Source organism: Mus caroli, unplaced genomic scaffold, assembly GCF_978045245.1.
Source record: "Mus caroli unplaced genomic scaffold, Mus_caroli_1 scaffold_18, whole genome shotgun sequence".
Lineage (NCBI taxonomy): Eukaryota > Metazoa > Chordata > Mammalia > Rodentia > Muridae > Mus > Mus caroli.
In genome coordinates, this window is record NW_028227273.1 from 63,170,613 (window position 1) to 63,184,078 (window position 13,466).

The 13,466-nt window shown below is 44.6% G+C and overlaps 1 protein-coding gene across 1 annotated transcript in view; it reads right to left on the bottom strand.

The window, feature by feature from the left end:
• The window catches only part of Dnah8 (dynein axonemal heavy chain 8), a 253,171-nt gene that overhangs the window by 169,113 nt on the left and 70,592 nt on the right, over nt 1–13,466 (bottom strand). Inside the window, exons 25-30 of the mRNA XM_085832623.1 lie at nt 11,860–11,932; nt 10,255–10,441; nt 7,448–7,644; nt 5,740–5,866; nt 3,640–3,875; nt 1,573–1,677 (exon numbers count right to left, since the gene is read on the bottom strand). Of these exons, the coding sequence (XP_085688749.1) occupies nt 1,573–1,677; nt 3,640–3,875; nt 5,740–5,866; nt 7,448–7,644; nt 10,255–10,441; nt 11,860–11,932 (925 nt within the window). The remainder of the gene's footprint in view (nt 1–1,572; nt 1,678–3,639; nt 3,876–5,739; nt 5,867–7,447; nt 7,645–10,254; nt 10,442–11,859; nt 11,933–13,466) is intronic.

Consider the following 13,466-nt stretch of genomic DNA (forward strand, 5'->3'; position numbering starts at 1 on the left):
CTGTCTCTGCTCACTTGTTATATTATACACAGGGGACCCAGATGCACTTACAGGACCCTCAAGTCCTTCTCTGCTTTGTTACTGAGGAGGACTATTGCACGGCAGAAAAAAATTAACTCAAGATGCATCAGAGGCCTAAATGTAAAGACTATACTTATCAAACTAGTCTAAGAAAACATAGGTATGGATCTGTATAACGGGATTTTGGTCAAGGATTTCCTGGGTACGGTATGAAAATACAGCTATCAAAAGGAAAAGCTGGATTGGTTATGTTAGCATTTGGCCTAAGCTCTGCCTCACAGTTACCTGGCAATAGCCAAGTATGCTCCACTCCAGTTACCTGGCCACAGCCTGACTCACTATAAAAGGGGCTGCTTGCCCCCCCCCACCCCACCCCCGCCCTCTTTCTCCTCTCTTGCTCTTTCTCTGCTCACCTTCAACCCTCTCTCCCCATCCCCTTCCCCACCTCTCTCCATGTTCATGGTTGGCCTCTACTCCTCTACTTCTGTACTCTTTCTCTCTCTCTCTCTCTCTGCCTTTTTCTGCCTCTACTACCCTGTCAACTCCCCTCCCCATGCCCTGAATAAACTATTCTATACTATACTGTCATGTGGCTGGTCCCTCAGGGGAAAGGGATGCCTCAGCATGGGCCTGCAGAGGCAGCCTTCTCCCCACACCTCACCACACCTCCATAGAACATATCCCCTCTCTCTCTATCTTTTTATAAACACAACAGGTTAAGCTTCCATGAAAATACAAAACACTGGTGTACTTCAGAAGGTGGTGCTGAGAACGTAAGAAGGTTGGTGCTAACATTATAGAAAACTTAGTGGTAGAACTCCTCTGAGTGTGGATGAAGGGGCCTGAGTCTGACCGTTCCCAGCATCGCCAAGACAATCAAACCATCGATAAAATAAAAAGACTATACCCAGAATGAGAGAGAAAACACTGGCAAATCACAGATGAGAGGAGGAACCCAAAATATATTAAGAACTCATAAAAGTCAACAATAAGAAGGGGAAGCTCATTTAAAAAAAAATAAGCCCAAGTTTTCCATACCCATTCCTCTGGTAATGTAAAAATGGCCAATAGAATGGTCACATGATCAGGTGCTTGATATCGTTAGCAACTGAAAGAAAGACAAGTGCCTGGGGCGCTACGGATGAACCTTGAAAATGAACACTAAGTTAAAGATTCCTCATGTGGGCCCATGCACCCCACGACTCCATCTAACATCAAATATTCAGAAAAGATAAATCCACAGATGTGGAAAGCGCTTCAGGGCTGGGAGTGGGGGGGGGGCAGAGAAAAAGGAGCTGCTGCTGACAGGCAAGGGGTTTCTTTAGGGAATAATGAGTATGTTCTATTAGGAGGCCATGATGATTTTTAGACCATTTTGCCGATATATTAAAAACAAAATTGCTGAGTTGCCTGGTTCAGAATGGCCACTCTTCCGGTACGCAGGGGTGCATGTCACGAGACTTATTATAGATGACAGATTTTCAAAACTCGAAATGCCTTTTCCTGTAAGCCATGACTTAATAGAAAGATAGGATTAGGTAGCGTGCTTACAGCTTTGCTCTGTAATTTGTTGAATGAGTATCTCAGGGTGTCGACGCCTTCGGACTCTTCCTTGGTCACCTCGACCTCAAATCGGTTCAAAATGCCGTAGGCTTCCTGCAGAGGGGCAGCAGAGTTCAGAAATACCTCAGGGAAAGCAGCCACCAGCGGCTGAAGATATCCCCACTACCTCATCCAGGAAGACGGGGAATTCTACTAGCGTGGCTTCTAGAGCTAACGCTGTGGATGTGCCTCTAGCTGATCAGGGGCTTCCACAGCCAGCGCAGACCCAGGACCACAGGCTATGAAACCCACGCTTCCCTGCCAGCCCTGGTGGAGATGTAGGCAGATCCCAATGAGAGACTCCAGCTTAGAAAACATCCTTAGAGCTAGTTTCTGCCTCTCTCCTCCGTGATCTTGGGTCAGTGCCTATGCGATCGTGTCTCATACGTTAAAGTGGGGGTCAGCTATGTAAGGAGCAAACGGAAATGATGTGTATGAACACTCAGCTGGATTTACCAAAAGAATGTTTGCTGAAGAAGTAAGTATATGATCATTTATTAAATAGCAAGGGATGGGTGGTCAGCATCCCAAGTTCCCACATATTGAGATCTTAAAAGTAGTAAAATGTGAAGACCATTAGCTACCAGTGGGCTCAGAAAGCATACAGTGGTAGCGAGCATCAGGTACTCTGGTAGTTTAGGTGAGAAATGTCCCCCATAGGCTAAGGAATTTGAAAACGCTTGGTCCCCAGTTGGTGACACTGTTTAGGGACGTTGAGAACATCTAGTCTTGCTGGAGGAAGTATGTCACTTGGGGAGGTATTTGAGGACTTAAAGCTTCTCCCTCCTCCCTGTTTGTTCTCTCTGCCTCATGCTAGAAGATGCAAGCTCCCGGCTGCCCGCTCCTGCCATGGTGCTGTAAGGTCCCCAGCCATGACTGGCTCTTATCCCTCTGGAACAGAGAGTCTAAATAAACTCTTCCTTTCATAGTTGCTTTTGGTCATGGGGGAATTTTTGGTTTGGTTTTGGTTTTTTTTGAGACAAGGTTTCTCTGTGTAACAGAGCCCCTGGCTGTCCTAGACTCCCTTTGTAGGCCAGGATATGAATTTACAGAGCTCTGCCTGCCTCTGCCTTCCAAGGGCTGAGCTTAAAAGCCTGTGCTACCACTCTGGGCTTGATCAGTGTTTAGTTACAGCAGCAGAGAGTAACTAGTGGAGGTCAGAATGTAACTAATAGAGGTCAGAATGTAACTAATAGAGGTACCAGGAGGAGGCAGAGCCAGTACCAACTCCCCAGACGCTACAAACTACATGGGAGGATGCTGTCTGAAGAGAACAAACCAAGTAGAAAACCACTTAAGAGTGGTTCTCATCATCACTAAGAGTCAAAACAACTATATATTCCAAACACTATCAATCATAAAATGCTTGTAGTGGAATCTTGATATTCCCCAGTGATCTCTCGGAAGCCACTGAGAATTTACACTGTGGTAATTTACCACTGCTGTAATGAAAGAAAGAACACAGCACTTTCCCCTAACATCCTCTTTTATTCATCTAAGCTCCGCCAGGTTAACTATTGCATCCACACAGGTTCTCCTGCCCACAGCATGTGTATGCTTATAAGTAAGTCTTACAACTGGTCTCTAGAAGCTAAAGATATTTGTAGAATTTACCTAACAAAGTAGGATTAATATGGGAGGGTGTGATCAATACCTCCCCCAAAAGATATTGTCATCTGCATCAAACACTGAACATGGCCTATTAAAGTCCTTAGAATGCCCTCAAAGACATCAGCATCAAAAAAGACTATTCTAAGCTGGGCCTTTAATACCAGCACTCAGGAAGCAGAGGCAGGCAGGTCTCTGAGATCAAACCCAGCCTGGTCTATAAAGTGAGTTCTAGGACAGCCAGGGATATACAGAGAACCCAACCTACTTAAAACCCAACCCCACCCCACGCCCAAAAACTATTCCATCCACTAGATGAAGAAATGTATTACAGAATCACTTTTTTAAAAGTTTGCCTCTATTTTTAAAAGGCATTTCAGGAAAGCAAAATCCAAAATCATTACTCACTTCAATTGGCCCCAAAGTCATGTCCATTTGAATTTCATTATCTCGGATACAAGACAAAGCTTCCATAGCGAATCTAACATCGTCCAAGTCTCGGATGGGTCTGGACAACTTTTTCAAGTATTCATTGATAAACGTTATCATGTCTGACATTTTCTTCTTATATTCTTCGTTTAAGTATCGACAGAGCAGCATCTTCCACGCTTTGGCCTCGATTGATAAGGCTAACTTCATTGGCTCTGGAGAGGACGGGAAAGCCAAAAGCAGAACTCTGAAATAGTTTGCTGTTGTGTGCTGCAGATCCCAGCATCTCAGCCACCCGCCCGCATTCAGTATTCACTGACCACAGGTGGCCAATGGTCGACTGAAGCATGACTAGCCCGTTAGATATGTGACAGAGTTACGAGACTGCAAAGAATGCTCCCGCTTCCATGATGTAAATCTGCTGTGGGAGACATTTGGTTTTTTCCAAGACAGAGTCTCTCTACGTAGCCATGGCTGCCCTGGAACTCACTCTGTAGACCAGGCTGGCCTCGAACTCAGAGATCCACGTGCCACTGCCTTCAGTGTGGCAGGGTTAAAGGCGTGCGCCACCACCACCAGCTGCGGGGAGAGTTTCTAAGTGATGAGTCCTGCTGCATAAACCTTGCCCCGCTTGGGACACCCTATCATCAGACCCTTCTTAGTCCGTGTAGTTCCCTCTTAGGGAAGCCCCTTTCTGTGGAATGAAACTCGTTGTTTCTCCCAGCAAACCACGGTCCTGGCTTGCCTGTTCTTCTGCTCCCTCCCTGTCCTGTCCACTTGAGAATGTTTATATGACAGGACTCTACCCTGACTGGCCATCTCAGCTCAATACAGACTTACATGCACCAATGTGAAGAGTCTTTTCTTGAAAAGTTGGGATGAGAGTTGGGAGTCACTGGGAAGCAGAAAACCCAGAGGGAAGAAGGAAGGAGCAGAGAGAAAGGGTATCCTCAGCCTCCTACACGGTCCCCTGGACCCCTGGTCCACTCTAAAGGTCCAGTGGCATCGTGGGTTTTGCGGTATCCGTGTTTCACCTTAGCTTTTAAAGATTTCCTTTACTTTTAAATTATGTGTTCAGTATGCGGAGACATGTACACATGAGAGAAATACACACAAAAGCCAGAAGGGAGCATTAGACTGGGCGGATCCAGAGTTATGGACAGCTGTGAGTTATCTGACATGGGATCTTGGGAACCGAACGTGAGTCCTCTGCCAGTAACCCTCTCGCCAACCCCTAGCTTTGTATTTTAATGTAGCATGTGGTGGCTGGTCTCTCTAATCCCCACACTCAGAAGACAGAGGCAGGAGGATCAGGAGTTCAAGGTCATCTCCAGCTGTAGAGTCACTTGGAGCTAGCCTGGACTAAAAGAGACTCTGTCTTAGAAAAACAAAAAATATATAAAAAAAAAAAAAAAAGGAAGGGAAAAGTATATAGATGGCCTAGAATGACTTGGCATTTGCAATATAATACCAAAGCTACTTGCTGAGTCGAATATCATGTCACAGGTCCCATTCTCATGTCCCTTCCATTCAAAGTAAAATATCTCTACCTTTTAACACACACACACACATATATATATATATATATATATATATATATATATATATATATATATATATATATATATAACTTTATGTAACTCTTAGATTCTAGACCAGACCTCAAGAATAGTCTTTCCTCATCCTTACTGTAGCCCTTCCCCTCTAGCAATCACCACTGATACATTGTGAGTACCTAGCTACCAGGTTTCTATGTGCCCAGGTTTGAAGTCAGTTTGCATCCAAATGGGTATGGATAACCATGTATCCACTTCCCCATCACATCCCCAGACTCCTCTCTAGGAATCAGAAAGCCTGGCTGCAACCTGTGCTGTCAAACCTCCCCTATCCTTAGAGAGAGCTATGAGAAGGGACCTGAATTGTGCCATGGCTCCTGATTCCTCCTTAGAGGTCCCTCCATGTGGTTGTCTCTCCTTGGCATTAACAATGCTTCTAAGAACCCCTTCCCCCGCCCCAATCCAGCTCAGTGGCCCCCTTGAGGCCGCATCAGAGACCTGTCGGCAACATTGTTACAGTTACCTGTGTGCAGTTCCAGGGCTCCTACAACAATAATGGGCTTCAGTTCCTCGATCTCTTGCTCAAAGGTGGCATAGTGGAGGATTTCTGATCGGATCTCAGTCAGGGAAGGGTTGTTGGCCAAAAACTCCTGTCAGGTAATACAGCAGTTAATACTTCCTTCACTCCTTAGGAGTCTAATGTTCTCACATGGAGCACATAAGTTATAAACAGCACTTGCTCTGTAGCAGGATTCTCATACAGGGACATGGGGCCCTAAAGCTCTCTGCTAGGAAGCAGCGTTTATTTATGCTGGCACTGGCTCAGTGGATTCACATTCAAAGCTCAAGCCCTGAGCACAGCAGGGAGTAACCATATATGCCTTTCCTTAGTTTCTCTTTATATTTTAGCCCTTGGCTCCCTGTGGTGGTTTGAATTTGCTTGGCCCATTGGGAGTGGTACTGTTAGGAGGCGTGGCCTCATCAGAGGAAGTGTGTTACTGTTGGGGTGGGCTTTGGAGGTCTCTTCCTACGCCCAGGCTCTACCCATTGTGCAAGAGAGCTTCCTCCCAGCTGCCTGAGGATGCCATCTTCTCCTGGTTGCCCTCAGAACAAGATGTGGAACTCTCAGCTACTTCAGCGCCATGCCTGCCTGGATGCTGCCATATTTCCCTACCTTGATGATAATGGACTGAGCCTCTGAACCTGTAAGCCAGCTCCAATTAAATGTTGTCCTTATAAGAGTTGCCTTGGTCATAGTGTCTCTTCACAGCAATGGAAACTCTTAGACACTCCCTTACACGGTAGCATATATTCTGATGGGGAGGTCTAAGTTCCAGGGTAATCCAAAGCCACGCATGCGTACACAGATCCTGATTATGTCACGACACGCACTCCCTGTTTGGGGAGGGTCCTAACTACAGCTCATACACTTTTACACTTCTCGGTGCTATGAGACACTGGCTTAGAATAGAACATGGTATCCTGATAGGGCCTAGGGCTGAAGTCTGCATGAAGGACTTCCACAGGACACTGGGACTGGTCAGTCTGGGCTCAGAAGCCTTCTGGTGTCTTCGTTGTGCACTACTCAGCTGGGCCAGTTTGCAAAAGGTTATCGCAGCTGGGCTTGCTAACCGCTGGCCTTCCCTCATGCAAGGAGAGGGCAGGAAGAAGGATACCCACAAATATCCAGCCCCTCTCTCCAGCCAGCCAACTGAATACAAATCTATCCTGATGACCCTATGGCCTTTAGCATCTCTGGGAGGGGACAGAGCACAGTGGCCAGAGAGAAAGAGCTAAAGGAAGGAGACTTCATCTACACAGCCCATTGGAAAGGTATCATCTCCGAGGGGCATAGCCCTCACCATACAGCTCTTAGGGTCACCCAGGCTCTGAATGTAGCCCTCACCATACAGCTCTTAGGGTCACCCAGGCTCTGAAAGTAACTAAACTCCCTGGTTCCCCAGGGAAAACTTTGGTGGAAATGAACTTTGGTCTGTCAGTGAGACTTTAAGAGGAAGTAGGTACATTGTTGTCTAGACCAGCCAGAGCCTCATTAGCATTTGCCTCAGGGTATCAGTGTCCTTGGCATTTGTGGGGTCTTGTGTTATCCTCAAAAGCCCATCCCACCCCACCCCATCTCCACACACACACCTCAAGGGTCAGAAACGAATGGAGCAAAAATAAATAACAAATGCACAAATAAATAAAATGCACACTCAGTGGAAAGACACCTTGACTTTCACGTCGCGGTCTTCGGTCCAGAGAGTCTTGTACTTCTGAAAGTCCTGCAGGGCCTCAGTGGCCGCCTTCCGGAGAGAATTCACAGAGGAGGACAAGAGGAGGACCAGTTTGGAGATATCCTTGTGCTCTGCCACGCCAGGATAGAAGTTCTTCAGCTTCCTGGCCGGGATGGTTTCTTCAAAAGACCCTGAAAGCAGATGTTTCCATTGTCGAGAGTGTCTCTAACTTTGGAGTGCTCGCTTTCCACCGTGTAGTTCCCAAGAAAAGAGATCAAGCTATTAAACTTGATGGCAAGCACTTTCACCCACTAAGCCATCTCATTAGCCCCAAATACATTATATATACATATTTTTATAAATGTATATTTAAATATTTATATTTCTATTAATTTATTTCTTTAGTGTGCCTATGTATGTGCATGTATGCGTGCCATATTGTGGGCGGGTCAGCAGTCAGCTGTAGGAGTATGTTCTCTCCCTCTACCAGGTGGACCCTGGAGATTTAACTTGGATGGCCAGGTCAGTGAGTAAGCACCTTTTCTTGCTGGATCATCTCACTTACACCGTCCAGCCCGCCCCTACCCCACATCGCCCAACCCTGGCTTTCTTTTTGAAAACAGGATCTCACATATAACCCAGGTTGGCCTTAAACTTGCTACGTAGCCAACAAGGTCCTTAACTTCTGATCTTCCTACTGATACTCCCCTCTTGAGTGTAGGGATGACAGGCATGCACCCCCACCCTACGGTTGTCACCATTGACCTTCACTTGGCCAGTGCAACACTTTAAATATATATACACATATACATACTTGTGTGTGTGTGTGTGTGTGTGTGTGTGTGTGTGTGTGTGTGTGTATCAATTAAAAAAGCATGAGGCTAGGGCTGGAAAGATGACTCAGTGGTTAAGAGCACCGACTGCTCTTCCAGAGGTCCTGAGTTCAATTCCTAGCAACCACATGATGGCTCACAACCATCTGTAATGGGATCCGATGCCCTCTTCTGGTGTATCTGAAGACAGCTACAGTATACTCATATACATGAAATAAATAAACCTTAAAAAAAAAAAAAAAAAGCATGAGGCTTCACATGAAATTACAGACTCCCAGTTTCTCCTTTGAGACAGGATAAATGCGTGATTAGGGGGCCCATGTTCCTGCACCAGAACAATAGCCCAGCAGACTGGAACCTGTGATGTCTACCCAGTTGCCAGCAATCCCATGTGCTCTATTGCCGAATTAGATTTAAGCAAAATAAAATGCAAAGTGCTGGCTGAGTTTGATTGGCTGGCTGACTGATGCTGTGGTGTGCTTTGGTAGGTCAGTGTTCTGTATTACTGAGAACTTCACTATATAAGATTACATCTGAGGCTGGAGAGACAGCTCAACTGTTTAGAGCGAGCTGGGTCCATTCCCAGAACCCACTCATGATGGCTCAGAACCATTTGAAACGCCGTTTCTAGGGAACTATGTACTCTGTTCCGATCAGGAACATATGGAGTACACATATATACATGCAGGTAAAACACACGTACACATAAAATCAACCTGAAAACCCCACATTAAGTCCATATTTGCTTTTTCATTCTCATTTTGAGACATCTGTTAGCCACTTGCCGCTGTTACCCATCATGCATCTGTGAAAGGCACAAAGGCTTATGGGACCACAAGGAACGCTGAGAGGAGGATCAGCGCTGAGATATTTGTCTTCACCCTTCGCCTTTCAGAGTTACTGCACAACAATAATAAAACGACAAACCTGCTTCTCCTAGGACCAAACACTAGGAAGAAGTACTTGTGTGTCCTGCTACAGATGAAAGAGGGAGCAGTTGTGGTTTTGACAATGGAAAAATTAATAAGCAAACACAAGCCAGGTGACCTGGTGCATGTCGATAATCCTAGCACGTGGGAGGGGACAGCAAGATGACTAGAAGTTCAAGGTTATCTTTGGCCCCATAGAATGTTTGAAGCAAGCCTTGCTACATGAGACCTCTTGCCTTAAAAATATAGATATACTTTTATATGTATACATAATTTATATATAATTTATACTATATAATTGTGAATATATATATACTTAAATACTTTGATATATAAGTGCATATCCTATATACTATATATACTTATATATAGTACATGTACTATATATAAGCATATAATTATAAAAGTACTTTTATGCTTATAAAAGTATATATCACATACTATATTGTATATATTTATGTATGCTATACATAAGTAGATAACTATATAGTATGTGATATATAATATTATATAATTATGTAATATATATTATATGTATGCTATCTTATACTATATATACTATATTATATAGATATAATGTATACTAAACATATTATATACTATATACTATGCTTATTAACTTATATATATTATATACATATATATACACAGTATATATATACTTATGTATACTAGAGCTACTAATATATACAAGTATATATAAAGGTATACAGTATATACACTTATATATATTATATGTACTTATATATATGTATAATATATAAATATTAAAGGAGAGAGAGAGAGGAAATGGGGGTGCTAGAGAGATGCCTCAATGACTAATAGCAACTGCTCACTTGAAGAAGGCCCAGGTTCTATTACCAACATCCGTGATCAGGAGGCAAACCCCTTTGACTCCAGCTCCAGGGTCTCACTGATGCCCTCTTCAGGCCTCTGGGAGCACCTGCACTCACATGCACATGCACATACATTTTGCTTTAACTTTTTCTCTTCTCTCACTGTGTCAGAAATCTTAATGAAGGTGTTTCTGTTTTCTTACTCTCTTCCTTTTTCAGTGGTTTCCCCGAGGCTGGGGGTTGGTCGGAGCCACGAGAATTGTTCTGGAAAGACTTTATCTGCCTGACCTGCTGCTGTCCCCAGTGGGCCACTCCTCTGCTGACCTCCAGGGTCAACTGGATCATGCGATTGATGGCTTGCTGAATGTCATCCAGGCTGGGAACCATCACCTGTGGAAATCAGCAGCATGTATATAATTCTCCTCAACTCAACCTCATTCTACAAATCTAACTCCCCATGGTCAGTCAAGAGCCAGTGGCGGACTATTGTGAGGTGACGGTTGTGCCAGGAGATGCTGCAGATATCCTGCATCCTGCAGAATGCCCAGTTCTCCCCACTGCTGCTGGCCAAACAGTCAAGGGATCCACACTGTGATTCCTTTTGTTTCTTTGAAATGCATTGAAGTATCTGCAGAGCTTTCCTCTAGGAGGTCAGACTGATCAATGTGGTCTTGGGAGGGTCCCAGGCTGTTCCTGGGGGCCCCATGACTACCCCGGGTGGCCTAGAGTTCCAGGCAGCAGTGAACAGCTGGGGCTACCCCTGGGAAGCTCAGGAACTTCACGATGCTGAGGGCAGACTCCTTTCGTTCCATGCTACAATATTCATCGGAGTGCCTCATGATGCTGGGTTTGGGATGAGGGTTGAGGTCCCTATGATGATTTTATTTTAATGTCTAAAGAAAAATCAAGGTGATTTCTATTTGCTACTAGATGGCAGACTAAATCTTTACTCCTACACCAGCTTAGAAGACACCATGAGGCATTGGGGGGTGGGGGAGGAGAGTGTGCATGTCCAAGTGCGTGTGTGAGTTCATGTGTGTGTTGCTGGGGATCAAACCCAGTTCCTCTTTATACACTAAGCAAATGTTCTACTCCTGAGCTATAACTCAGCTCAAAAGTTTTAATGATAGATATAAGTGGTGACATTTTTATTTTTATTCAAGACTAGGGCAAGGGTGGAGAGATGGCTCAGTGGTTAAGAGCACTGACTGCTCTTCCAAAGATCCTGAGTTCAAATCCCAGCAGCCACACGGTGGCTCACAACCATTCGTAATGAGATCTGATGCCGTCTTTTGGGGTGTCCGAAGACAGCTACAGTGTATTTACATATAATAAATAAATAAATCTTTAAAAAAAAAACTAGGGTAAGTAAAAAGAAAAGTATGAGCTCAGAAATTAAGAAAATGTACCTCTTGCTAAGCCCTAAATTTGGTTCCCAGCACCCATGCTAGGTGGCTCACAACCACCTGTTAAGTCAGGGGGCTCTAGTGCTCTCTGCTGGCCCCCATGAGTACTGCACCCATGCCATGTGTGTGTATATATATATATATATATATATACACACACACACACACACACACACACAGAGAAATAATAAACTTTTAAAATAAAATAAAAACACATAGAAGCAAGGTCTTACTGTAAATTAAAGTACAATTCTCACATAGAGGGTTTTTTTTTTTTAATTTTTATATAGTCACTCATTTTTGCAACACTGGGGACCTAAAGCCTCACAATCTAAACACTCACCTAAATGCTGCTGTGTTTCAAAAATACATTACCAGACTACTGCTGCAAATAAGACTCACCACATTAGGGATTGCAAGGTGCACTTCGGTTTTTATGAAGGAAACGATGTCCTCCGACCGTCTCCGCCCTTGGCTAGAATGAACAGACAGTTTAACTGGTGAGTGTTAGCTCAACTTCAGTTTCTCACACTGTGCATTTCCGTCCTAAAAGCAAAGACGATCTTTAACCCTGGAAAAGCAAATGCCCCCAAACCAAAGCTCGGGGAGCATCAAAGGGAGGAAGCAGAAAGAATGTAAGAGCTGGAGGATGGGGCTGGAGAGATGGCTCAGCAGGTAAGAGCACGGACTGCTCTTCCAGAGGTCCTGAGTTCAATTCCCAGCAAACATATGGTGGGCTCACAACCATCTATAATGAGATCAGATGCCCTCTTCTGCTGTGTCTGAAGACAGTGAAAGTGTACCCACATATATGAAATAAATATGACCAGAATGAGTGGAGGCCAGAGCAAGCTGGAGCAAGTGGGGCTGGATGGAGCAAGCGGGGCTGGGGGAAAAAAGCTGAAGGGTGTGGGGAGGTACTAGGAAGTACTGTCTTATGGACATGACATGACTATTGCATTCATCAGTTTGCTGCACCCAATGGCTACCTGTGCAAGACCTGAATAAGCTCAAGGCAAGAGCAGTCAACACTAAGCGCCAGGCACAGACGAGACTCACAGGTGACCAAGAAAAAGAAGCCAGAAGGGGGTGCATTGGGAGTGCCTGGGGAGAGTGGGAAGAAGGGGTTGGAGGATAGATACAATCGTGAACATTGTTTACATGTGTAAAGCTGCCCTAGAGATCAATAAAAGTCATGGTATTGCTAAGAGACATTTTTAAAATGACAAATTACACCAAAAGAATGCTATTCATCATAGATCCATGAGTAGCACAGGACCGAAAGGCATCACTTTGATATTCTCGGAGGTAAAATATTAATCATGCATACATTTCCTAGTACTTGAATGCCGGCTTCCCCCTCAGTAATAACTAACCATACAAAGTCAGTGAATGGCATTCTTTTAAGAGACAAAGATTTAGACTAAGTCCCCGGTAGGCAGACAGATAGGGAGAAGGGCCGTGGCTATATAATAAAAGTGGTCAATTCCCAACATAGCTGAAATCTTCCTCACCCTCTCTACTTGAGACAAAAACCCTAGCAGTTTAAAACAAAGGCCTTGTAGACTTCCAGTCTCTCACCAGAAGGCGCCCTGCTGATGGACTGGCCCAATAAATAAGTTCAAGGCTGGACCAGGACATGTCACACAACAGTTCTGGACCAATCGATTATCCTATCGTTCTTCAAACTGACCAAGTCTAAATTAGGGAAGGAAAACTCTACAGAGGCTTTAAAAGCCCAGCCCTTGAGCCGAGACTGGATTTGCTGGCTTTCTGAGTGGCCCTCTGCTTTGCAGAGGGACTTTTTCTCTGTGTACTGCCTGTGCATGTGTGCCTTCACCCTCATAACTCTTTCTTCAACTGCTGATGGTGTCTGCTGCTGGCTGCAGTCTTTGAGACTTCTCTGCTGTTACCTGCTGTACTTGAGATTTTTCCATCCTTTCAATTCTTTAATTAACAAAGAAACGAAATCTAATTAAGAGCACCTAGGTTAGTGGTTCTCAACCTTC